Raw genomic sequence first — 12,777 nt, forward strand, 5'->3', positions numbered from 1 at the left:
TTAGGGCTGCACCTGCAGCTTATAGAAGTTCCCAGGCTAGGGTTGAATAGGAGCTGAATCTGCCAGCCTATGCCACTGCCACAGCCACAGCAATGTGGGCTGTGAGCCACATCTGTGATCTACACCTTAGTTCGTGGCAATGCAGGATCCTTAACCCACCGAGTAAGTCCAGGGATCAAACCTGCATCATCATGGATACTAGTCAGACTCATAACCCACTGAACCACAACGGTACTCCTCACTCTCTCCACTTTTATTCAACATAGTCTTGGAAGTCTTAGTCACAGCAATCAAATAAGAAAAAGAAATAAAAGAAATCCCAATTGGAAAGAAGGAAGTAAAACAATCACTACTTGTAGATGACATGATACTACACATAGAAAATCCTAAGGACACCATCAAAAGCTCATCAATGAACTCAGTAAAGTTGCAGGATACAAAATTAGTATACAAAAATCTGCTGCATTTCTTTCTTTTCTTTCTTTTTTTTTTTGAGGGACTGCTTCCTTATTTCAAAAAGACACATCAATTTTCAGTATCAAAACAGCTACATTATTGGTTTTTCTTTCTCCCAATCAGCCTCCAAAGAGACCACAAAGAAGAGTATATTTTAAGCCAATTAGGCTACATGATGCACACCTAACAGACCTCACTGAAACCTCACCAAAAGGGGGTATGTGTGTGAATTGTATAAGAAACTTTAAATGATCAGCACACTGCCAGTCTAGACTGTAGAGAACTCACAGCCAGATGGGGTGACTAGTGTGCTCCAACCCCAAAGAAGCAAAATTTCAAAGTAATGTAAAATTTAAAAAGTTTTGTACATCAGCTATTCAAGATTTCTCTAGTACTAACTGACACAAAGCACAGTGAAATGGCACTTTCAGAGACAGCAGCTTCAGACCCAGAAAAGGGTTATGAGATGAGTTTCACAGGGTTAAATAAGTGGCAAAAAATAATTTTCTCTCTTTTAAGGAGGCGGAAGAGCAAATAAGTGGTTACTGCAGCATAAGGGGCACATGATCTATTCTATGAGCAGCTGGGAATGGGGTAGAGGATTTGGCCTGAGAGAGGTCTCATCATCTTAATTTGTTTGGTCACTTCTGATGAAAAACATCAAAGTTGCCTAAAGTGGTAAAGCTGAAAACCTGAACAGCACTTTTTCTGGGGGCTAACTCCTGGAATCACCTTTCTGGTTTGGCGAGTACTTTTTACAGAGGAACAAGGCTTCCCATAATGAAATCTTTCTCTGGGCTGTTTGGCTCTCAGTAAGGCAGGCCACATTGTTATCCTTCCTCTATGGAAAGGGCAATATGCATTAAGCTGAAAAGTTACCTTTAAAAAGTGAGAAAGGGATTAAACTGCTGCTTCAAAACTGTGGAGTTATCTGGAATGTTTTTTACAAATGGTTGCTACATCAACAATAGCAAAAAAGGTAATTACAAAATACGCACATCATGACTGCTTTAAAGACATTTTGCATTGTGTTCACATTCCCTTAAAAGTTGTTAAAAAGGAGCTTAGCCTCTAGCCCAACTGGAATCTCTCAGGAGAGGCAGTGACAGTTTTCTGAAAAGGGCAAAGGGGTGGGGGTGGGAGAGGTGGCAAAAGGAGACAGCAGCCTTCCAATTAAAGATCAGCCCTCAGTTTAAAGGTCAGCTCCGGGCAGGCTGGCCTCAGGCGGAGCAGGTGTCAGAGGAAGGAGAGGCGGCAGGGTGGGCCTGGGGTGCTGTGCATCTCATTTAGGTCAAGAAGAGTCCGGTCCAGCATCCTTTGTGTACAGACGTGTTGCTCTTTGGTGCATTTCAGTTTACCTTCCAAATCATCAATTGTCTTTTCCAGCTTGGCTACTGATCTCTTAGCAAACTCAGCACGGGTCTCTGCCTCCTTGAGTTTATCAGTAAGGATCTCTATCTCTTCCTCATATTTGTCTTCTTTTTGAGAGTACTTTTCTTCAGCAGCACTCAGACACTTCAGGTTCTGGTCCATCAGTCTGACCTGCTCATTCATCTCTCAGCAATGGGACTCTGCCAGCTCAGCTTGCTCCTGTGTGCATTCCAAATCTCCTGAAATAATCATCAACTTACAAGCCACCTCTTTATACTTCCTATTGGCCTCTTCTGCAATGTACTTAGCTTCTTTGAGTTGGATTTCCTGTACTTCCATTTTTTCCTCATCTTTTAAGGCTCAGTTTTCAATAACCTTCATACCTCTCTCACTCTCGTCAGCAGCTTTCTCTGCTTCTTCCAGCTTTTGCAGAGCAGTGGCCAGGCGCTCTTGAGCAAAGTCCAGCTCCTCTTCAGCCAGCTGGCCTATGGTTCAAGGAGACCACCTCAGCCTCAGCCTGTTACCAGGCCCACCTTTCTCCCTCCACTTCCGGCTGGAGGTGCTCAGCCGTCTCCTCTGCATCACTGGCTGCTGCTGCAGAACCTGGATCTTGTGCTTCACCACCTGGATGGTGGTGATTCTGGCCATGGTGCCCACCCAGCTCCTGCTCACTTTGCCCACCCACCTCCTGCCTCCTCCAGTTGGTGCTGCAGCCGCTTTTCAACCCTACTTCTGCCTGCTCCACCCTGAAATATCCCTGTTGCATTTCTATACGTTAACAATGCCGTATGAGGAAAATAAACCTAAGGAACCAATCTCACTTACCATGACATCAAAAAGAATAAGATACCTAGGAATAAACCTACCCAAGGAGGCAAAGACCTATACTTTGAAAACTATAAGGTACTGAAAAAATTGAAAGTGACACATAAACAAATGGAAAGACATACCGTATTCTTGGATCAGAAGAATCAGTATTATTAAAAGGACCATACTACACAAGGCAATCTACAGATGTAATGCAATCCCTATCAAAATACCAATGGAATCAGAGAACTAAGACAAATAATTTTAAAATTTATATGGAAACACAAAAGACCCTGGGGAGCCAAAACAATCTTGAGAAAGAAGAACAGAGCTAGAGGAATCACACTTCCTAACTTCAGAGTGTATTACAAAGCTATAGTCATCAAAATAGTATGGTTCTGGCAGCAAATAAAACAGACACATAGATCAATGACACAGGACAGAGAGCTCAGAAATAACCCATGCACATATGGTCAGTTAACTTACAATGAAGGAGGCAAGAATATAATATGGAGAAAAGACAGTCTTTTCAATAAGTGGTGCTGGGAAAACTGGACAGTTACATGTAAAAGAATGAAATCAGAACATTCTCTAAGACTATATACAAAATAAACTTAAAATGGATTAAAGACCTAAATGAAAGACCAGAAACCATAAAACTCCTAGAGGAAAACATAGGCTGAACATTCCGACATAAGTCATAGCAATATCTTTTTGGATCCATCTCCTAAAGTAAAGGAAATGAAAGCAAAAATAAACAAATAAAGGCTTTTGCACAGAAAGGAAACCATCTGCAAAACAAAGAGACAACCTACCGAATGGAAGAAAATATTTGCAAATTATATGACCAATAAAGGATTGATATACAACACATACAACATATAAATAGCTCATACAATTCAGTGTCAAAAAAACAAAGAACCCAATTAAAAAAGATGGCCAATAGACATATGAAAAGATGCTCAATATCATTATGGAAATGCAAATCAAAACCCAAATGAGAGGAGTTCCATCGTGGTACAGTGGAAACGAATCTGAATAGGAACCATGAGGTTGTGGGTTCGATCCCTGGCCTCACTCAGTGGATTAAGGATCCAGCATTACCATGAGTTGTGGTAGGTTGCAGACATAGCTTGGATCCTGAGTTGCTGTGGCTGTGGCGTAGGCAGAAGCTGCAGCTTCAATTGGACCCCTAGCCTAGGATTTCCCATATGCCGAGGGTGTGGCCCTAAAAAAAAAGAAAAGCAGAAAAAAAAAAACAACAAAAAACCCTCAAATGAGATAGTATCTCACACCCGTCAGAATGGCTATCATCACAATGAACACAAATAACACATGTTGGTGAGGATGTGGAAAAAAGGAAACCTTCATACACTGTTGGTGGGAAAGTATATTGATGCAGTCACTGTGGAAAACAGTGTGGAGGTTTCTCAAAGAATTAAAATTAGAACTTAGCTCCCACTGAGGTGGTGGGTTAAGAATCTGAATACAGCAGCTTGGGTTGCTGGGGTGGCACAGGGTCTGATTGCTGGCCTGGCACAGTGGGTCAAAGAATCCAGTGTTGCTGTAGGTCACGGCTGTGGCTCAGATCTGATCCCTGGCTCAGGAACTTCCATATGCTACAGGTGCAGCCATTAAAAAACAAAAAACACAAAACAAAACAAAACAAAACAAAAGAACATATGACCTAGCAATTTCACTCCTTGAGTATATAACCAAAAAAACAGCAAAAACACTAATTCAAAAAGACATGCACCCCAATGTTCATAGGAGCATTATTTAAAATAGCCAATAGGAGTTCCTGTCGTGGCACAGTGGTTAACGAATCCAACTAGGAACCATGAAGTTGCGGGTTCAGTCCCTGCCCTTGCTCAGTGGGTTAACGATCCAGCATTGCCCTGAGCTGTGGTGTAGGTTGCAGACGCGGCTCGGATCCCACGTTGCTGTGGCTCTGGCATAGACTGGCGGCTACAGCTCCGATTGGACCCCTAGCCTGGGAACCTCCATGTGCCGTGGGAGTGGCCCTACAAAAGGCAAAAAGACCGAAAAAAAAAAAAGATGAATGGATAAAGTACATGTCACACACACACATACACACAATGGAAAACTACTTGGCCATAAAAAAGAACAAAATTTTGCCATTTGAAGGAACATGGATGGACTTGGAGAGTGTTATGCTATGTGAAATATGTGAGACAGAGAAAGGCAAATACTGTATGATATCACTTATATGTGGAATCTAAAAAATACAACAAAATAGTAAATGTAACAAAAAAGAAGCAGACTCACAGATATAGAGAACAAAGTAGTGGTAACCAGTGTAGGAGGGCAGTGTAGGGGTCAATATAGGGATGGGGAATGAAAGGTACAAACTATTGAGTATGAGATAGGCTCAAGGATGTATTGTACTACACAGGGAATATGGCCAATACCTTGTAACAACTGTAGATGCAAAGTAACCTTTAAAACTTATATAAAAAACAAACAAAAACAGTCCAAAGAAAAATTGGCCCAGGAGATGAATAGGCAATTCATGGGAGAAAATACAAACTGCAAGCACACATACCAAAAGAGGCATAGACTCACTATTAACCAAAGAAACTCAAATTGAAACAATAAGGTATGATTGACCTAACAGATTGGCAAAAATTAAAAAGGGATGCATAAGAAAGCATCTGCACATCTTCAACAGTATAGCTATTTTATCATTAGCTTCTATGGTGAAACAAGTAAAATACCTATGTGAATTTTCCAAATGTATTTTTTGGAGCTCTCCCCATACACTACCCTCACATAACTATCAACCATAGGATGGGAGCAAGCCAAGGAACTGGGGAGGAAAAATAGTGTGCTGCCTTATGTATCCGTCACGTGTGTGTTTGAGGGGTGAGGAGTTTGGAGATTTCAAAGCACCCCTATTTTCCCTGGTTTTATGAAGTAAGAGATAAGCACTGATTTTTAGATAATGACCAATTATTGATAAATCTAGGCCTCAGGCTCTTTTTGTGATTTACCATCGATATTAAAATCACGAGACCAAGTTGTAGTCTCAGATACCACAAAGAGAATCTTCAAAAATGTAAATGTCATTACTACATGGGTTTGGGTAAAATAAAATTAAAAATTTCTATTTAGCACTTTGAAACATGCAATTTTCATTATTCTAAAATTTTAGTTAGATTACCCTGAAACTACTAATCCATTTCATCCAACTCAGAGACATTCAAGTGACCACAGCTAATTTCTGATATCTCTTCCGTTACCCAGAAAAATAATATATATTATACATAATTTTTAACCTGTAAAAAGTTCAACCGGGCTAGAAAATCTGTGATGTAACTTCCTAGGGGTTTGAGACTTGGGTATGATCGTTGGGCCCACATTTCTGGAACCTTTCCAACAAGCAGACTTCCAGAGAGTGCCTCCAATGCAGAGTCCATTACGACAACGCCCTTAATAGCTTTTTCAAGGTCTCGTAGAGTGTTGCGTATAGTTTTAATTAAACTGCAAGGAAAGAAATTGTGTCATCAATATATATGATAGCAAAAATAAACATACAGTCTTTCCAGAAGAAGAAATATCAGGATACCATTCATAGCTTTCTGTGAGTATTTCCCAAAATGTGATCCCCTCCCACTTGATAATGAAAGGTAAATTTAGGTGATACTTGGATGAATATTCATTTTAATTTTTTTTTCTTTTTGCCATTTTTAGGGCTGCTCCTGTGGCATATGGAGGTTCCCAGGCTAGTAGTCTAATTGGAGCTGTAGCCGCCGGCCTACACCAGAGCCACAGCAGCTCGGGATCCCGGCTGCATCTGCAATCTATACCACAGCTCACGGCAATATCGGATCCTTAACCCACTGAGCAAGGCCAGGGATCGAACCCACAACCTCATGGTTTCTAGTCATATTCGTTAATCACTGAGCCACGACGGGAACTCCATTCATTTTAATTACTATATATATATATTTTAAATATAGAAAATAATATAACTAGCATATCAAAATCACGGCCTTTTGGGTATGATTGCTTAAGACAAGGCTAATTTAAACAGAGAATGATTTAACGAAAACTATTAGGTAAATAATGTTATAGGTGATAATGCAAATAATAAATAAATAATGAATGATAATGCAAATATAAAAAAGTTTTAAAGGTAATATGCAATGGCTGGAACTTGAGAAATGCTGTATTAAAACATAAAGTGTGTATTCATTTATATACTTGCAAATACTTTGTTTCCCACTTAGGCCCAGACTGCTAAGAACACCATAAATACATCTGAAATGAGGGTTTTAGGCTAGAAGCCTAAGCAACTGAAAAACGGTATGTTATTATATATAAATATACATGATCTTTTTTTAAGAAATACCAAATTAATTAAGGCATTATAGTGATTTAATATGTTTTATTTTAAAACGACAGCAAATCTGGAAGCTGAGATAAACTTGGAAACATGAGAAAATTCATAACTAAAACAATTTTCCATTCTTTAGGCCAATATTGAACTGCAAAAAATTCAATTTAAAAATCAAAGCAAATAATTTGTTTGTTATTTTAGAGTACCTAATCAATCCAGATTTGATTCAGGAAGGGGGGGTATATATATGTTAGTGGCAGAAAAAGGATGAAAGATGTAACTACATAGGCCTAGATAAGGCTCAATCCATATTTGGTTCCTGAGGAGAAGAGCAATGGATGGGTGAGAAATTATGATTAATGAATATTTTTAGCAAGTAAAAGCAGATTTCTTTTTCATCATGATTTTTACATTATAAAGGACACTCTCCCTTCTGGGGCAGAAGATTAAGCAACTTTAAAAAAGTAGAAAACTGGAGTTCCTGTCGTGGTTCAGTGGTTAACAAATCTGACTAAGAACCATGAGGTTGCGGGTTCAATCCCTGGCCTTGCTCAGTGGGTTAAGGATCCCGTGTTGCCATGAGCTCTGGTGTAGGTTGCAGACGCGGCTCAGATTGTGTGTTGCTGTGGCTCTGGCATGGGCCGGTGGCTACAGCTCCAATTAGACACCTAGCCTGGGAACCTCCATATGCCACGGGAGCGGCCCTAGAAAAGGCAAAAAAACAAAAAAAAAAAAAAAAAAAAAGGAGAAAACTTTTAATGAAATGCCAGGTTTTGATCATTTTTTTCTTAAATTTTTAATTGAATACCAGTGTATCTTTTCATCAACTTTGGTTGTAGCCTTCTGAATCCCTTGGTAAAGAGCTCCTTACTTGTTAAATCTTTCCATTTCTTGTACTAATACAGTATTCATGCTCTCTTCATATCTCACGGGATACTTGAGTAGAGCTGATTCAATGTCAAAATCATTTGGTAGCTAAGAGAATAGATTTGAACATCACATATTACTCTCAAAATGAATAGCTTCATTCAGCAATAATATCAACAATAGCTAACATTGGGCAATTACTATGTGCCAAGAATTATGCTGTTTTCCAAACATTATCTCATGTAATTCTTACCATACACTCTTAGGTGGCTATTATTACCTCCATTTTACAGATGAGAACATTCAAGTACAGAGAGTTTAAGTAAATACCCAAGGATACAGAGTCCAAAAGTGGTCTGTTTAAATTCATAGGTCTCTAATACCAAGGCCCATGCTCTTTACTACAGGAGATAGTGCTTTGTAGAAGATAACATGTTTCTGAAAACAAAATTGAATCTTATTTTTCATTAACAAAACCGATTTACCATTTCATAACCTTTGTATTTATTTCCAATAAATTTTCTGCTGGCTCCAAATAGCCTTGCTATTTGTAGCAAGGTTCCAGGGCACAGGGAGAGAGAAGGTCAACGGGTGTCTGATTTGATGAGACATTTCAGAGATTCTTGAGTCAAGTGATGAAAGAGACTTTGGGGCCAATGATCAAACCCCAAGACACTGGAATTTATACTCTTATAGGGGCAAAAGAGCTTCCTTGTTAGGGAAGACTAAAACTAAGAAAGTTGAGCTGTACAGACTGTCCCCAGTCATTTGGTGGTACAAAAGAATTCTTCTAAGTCACACAAGGTGGTGTCACTCAAGGCACCTTTGGCTCAGCACAAGCATTTTCCCTCAATTAAGTCCCATATGCCTCTGCCAGGTGACTTCCTGCTAGAGATCTCCTAAGAGCTACCAAACTGGAAGAGCAAGAACGTTTCTCCTCAGAGATAAACCATACAAGCAGAAAGGGGCTAAGGGCGAGAAGAAGCAAATGGAAGAAGCAGCATTCCAGTAGAGGTTGGAGGAGACTAGGCTGCCCCTGCTTTCACTCAGGGTAGCAGGAAGTATTGCTCCCTTCTCCAAAGGCCACTGCCAGGCTAAGGTGAGTAGGCTCTTCTTAAGGAGTAGGGTAGGTAAGGCTATCAACTGGTAGAGTAGGTGCCATCCAGGGGCTTCCAAGGCAGATGGGAGTAGGGAGTCAGGTTCTGTTCTGTTAGAGTGCCTAACACGAAATATGGGGATAATTACAGTATTTATCCTAAAGGGGACTTGTGAAGATCTGTGCATAGGACCATAAACTCCTTAGTAGTTCTTTATTGAATTTAAGTCATGGAAAAAAGTGAGAATGGAGAATAATATCATACCACTTTACCAAAGGGCTAAGTACATTGGGCTGTGGTATGGGAAATAAGCCAGAGCAGCTAATATGGTGTTGATCTTATCTCCTTGTGCCTACTCTCTTCTGCAGGTATAGATTAAAAAACATTCCCTTCTTGAAACAGCAAGCTCAGACCATTTCCTCCATTTTAAAAAAGTAGGTCCGAAGTTTCTGTCATGGCGCAGTAGAAATGAATCCAACTAGGAACCATGAGGATGTAGTTTCGATCCCCAGTCTCGCTTAGTGGGTTAAGGATCTGGCATTACCGTGAGCTGTAGTGTAGGTTGCAGATGCAGCTTGGATCCAGCATTGCTGTGGCTGTGGCAGAGGTCAGCGAGAACAGCTCCAATTACACCCCTAGCCTGGGAACTTTCATATGCCATGAGCTTGGCCCTATCAACACAAAAGACAAAAAAAAAAAAACCAAACAAAAAAACCCCCCAAAAAACAAAAAGTAGGTCCACTAGCTTTATTTAGAAATGCTAATAAATCATGAATTCAGTAAATTATCCACAACTATAGGTACTAAGACCTTCCTATCGGGAGATGGGATTAAGATGGCGGAATAGTAGGACTGGAGCTCAACTTCTATCCTGAAAACAACAAAATTCACAACTAAAGGCTGAGAAATCTTCACCCAAATGGACAAAAAACCTTAAAAAAGATATCCTACTCCAGGAGTTCCCATCGTGGAGCAGTGGTTAATGAGTCCAACTCGTTGTGGGTTCGATCTCAGGCCTTGCTCAGTGGGTTAAGGATCTGGCATTGCAGTGAGCTGTGGTGTAGGCTGCAGACACAGCTCGGATCCCACGTTGCTGTGTCTCTGGTGTAGCCCAGTGGCTACAGCTCCGATTAAACCCCTAGCCTGGGAACCTCCATATCCCAAGGGAGCGGCCCAAGAAATGGCAAAAAAAAAAAAAAAAAAAAAAAAAAAGATATCGTACTCCAGAAGACAAAGAGGAGGCCACATCAAGAGGTAGGAGGAGTGATTATATGATATAAACAACCACATACCTCCCGGGTGGGACGCTCCACAGACTGAAAACTAACTGGCTCAAAGAGACTCACCTACAGGAGTGAGACTTCTGAGCCACACATCAAACTCTCACGTGAGGGGATCTGGCACTGGGAGAAAGAGCCCCTGGAGCATCTGGCATTGAAGGCCAGTGGGGCTTGTGTGAAGGAGCTCCACAGGACTGGGGGAAACGGAGACGCTATTCTTAAAAGGCACACACAGACTTTCACGTGCACTGGGTCCCAGGGCAAAGCAAACTCTCCATAGGAATCTGGGTTGAACCTGACTGCAGTTCTTGGAGGACATCCTGGGAAAGAAGGGGTGAATGTGGCTTGTTGTGAGGGAAATACATTGAAAGCAAAGCTCTTGGGAATATTCAGCAGTGTGTCTTTCTCTGGAGGTGGTCATTTTGGAAAATATGGCCCCACTGGTCAGTCAGTTGCTGAGAAGCCCCAGGGCAAACAACAAGGCAGGTGGGGTCACAGCCCTGCCCCTCAGTAAACAGGCTACCTAAAGACCCCTCAGGCACACAGCTGCTGCCTCTAATCCCATCCAGAGACTAAGCCCCACTCAACAGAGGGATTAGAATCTGCTCCACCTACCAGTGGACAGGCATCAGTCCCTCCCATCAGGAAGCCTACAGCAAGCCCCTATACCGACCTCAGCCACAGGGGGGCAGACACCAGAAGGAAGAGAGGCTACAACTCTATTATCTGTAAAAAGGTCACCACACCAAAAACCTATAAAAATGAAAAGACAGAGAACTATAACTCAGAAGAGGGAGAAAGGAAAAGCCCCAGAAAATCAGCTAAGTGATCAGGAGATTCTTAGCCTCCAGGAAAAAGACTTTAGACTGTTGATGCTGAAGATGATACAAGACATTGGAAATAAACTGGAGGCAAAGATGGATAACTTACAGGAAACACTGAGCAAACAGATACAAGATATAAAACTTAAATAAGAAGACATGTAAAATATAATAACTGAAATAAAAAATTCACTAGAAGCAGCTAACAGCAGAATACAGGAGGCATAAGAATGAATAAGTGAGGTGGAGGACACATTAGTGGAAATTACGGATGCAGAACAGAAAAGAGAAAAAAGACTAAAAACAAATGAAGAGAGTCTCAGAGAACTCTGGGACAACGTGAAACGCATCAACATCTGTATTATAGGGGTGCCAGAAGGAGAAGAGAGAGAGAAGGGGACAGAAAAAATATTCCAAGAGATAACAGCCTAAAACGTTCCTAACATGGGAAAGGAACCACTCACTCAAATCCAGGAAGCTCAAGGAGTATCATATAAAATAAACCCAAGGAGGAATACACTGAGATACATATTAATCAAACTAACCAAAATTAAAGACAAAGAGAAAATCTTGAAAGCAGCTAGGGAAAAGAAAGAAATAACATACAAGGGAACCCCAATAAGGTTATTGGCAGATTTTTCAGCAGAAACCCTGCAGTCCAGAAGGGAGTGGCATGATATACTTAACCCGATGAAAGGAAAAAACCTCCAACCAAGATTACTGAAAGCAAGGCTCTCATTCAGATTTGAAGGAGAAATGAAAAGCTTCACAGATAAGCAAAAGCTAAGAGAATTCAGCACCACTAAACCAGCCTTACAACAAATACTAAATTAACTTCTCTGGGCAGAAAAGAAAAGACAGCAACAGGAAACAAAAATACCACAAATGACAAGGCTCACCATTAAAGGTATATATACAGTAAAGATATGAAATCATCCATGCACAATTATACCACCAAAATCAGAAATCATGAGAAGAGGTGGGTACAAATGCAGGATACTGGAGATGCACTTGCAATTAAGAGAACAACAACTTAAAACAATCTCTTATACACATAGACACTTACATCAAAACTTCAGAAAAACTGCAAACCAAAAATCTACAACTGATTTTTACACAAACAAAGAAAAATCAATGCAAATACAACACTAAAGATAGTCATCAAACCAGAAGAGGAGAGAACAAGAGAAGAAGGGTAGAAAAAAGAGCAACAACAACAACAAAAAAACCCAAAGCAATTAATAAAATGGCAATAAGAACATACATATCAATAATTACCTTAAATGTTAGTGGACCAAACACCCCAACCAAAAGACACAGACTGGCTGAATGGATACAAAAACAAGATCTATATATATGCTGTCTTCAAGAGACCCACTTCACTTCTAGGGACACATACAAATTGAAAGTGAGAAGATGGAAGAAAATTCTTCATGCTAATGATAATCAAAAGAAAGCTAGAGTAGCAATACTCATAACAGACAAAATAGACTTTAAAATGAGGAATATTTTAAGGGACAAAGAAGGTCATTACATAATAATCAAAGGATCAATCCAAGAAGAAGATACAACAATTTTAAACATCTACACACCCAACCTAGGTTCACCACAATATATAAGGCAACTGCTTACAACCTTAAAAGGACAAATCAACAATAACACAATAATAGTTGGGGGACTTTAACACCCCACTTACAGCAATGGACAGATCAACC

At 40.3% G+C, this 12,777-nt stretch overlaps 1 protein-coding gene and 1 pseudogene across 1 annotated transcript in view; both read right to left on the bottom strand.

Moving 5' to 3' along the window:
- DNAH12 (dynein axonemal heavy chain 12) overlaps nt 1-12,777 on the bottom strand; it is a 247,107-nt gene that overhangs the window by 11,917 nt on the left and 222,413 nt on the right. Inside the window, exons 70-71 of the mRNA XM_021069807.1 lie at nt 7,869-7,972; nt 5,934-6,138 (exon numbers count right to left, since the gene is read on the bottom strand). Of these exons, the coding sequence (XP_020925466.1) occupies nt 5,934-6,138; nt 7,869-7,972 (309 nt within the window). The remainder of the gene's footprint in view (nt 1-5,933; nt 6,139-7,868; nt 7,973-12,777) is intronic.
- LOC110256253 lies at nt 482-3,185 on the bottom strand (annotated as a pseudogene).

This window comes from Sus scrofa, chromosome 13 (assembly GCF_000003025.6).
Source record: "Sus scrofa isolate TJ Tabasco breed Duroc chromosome 13, Sscrofa11.1, whole genome shotgun sequence".
Classification (NCBI taxonomy): Eukaryota; Metazoa; Chordata; class Mammalia; order Artiodactyla; family Suidae; genus Sus; species Sus scrofa.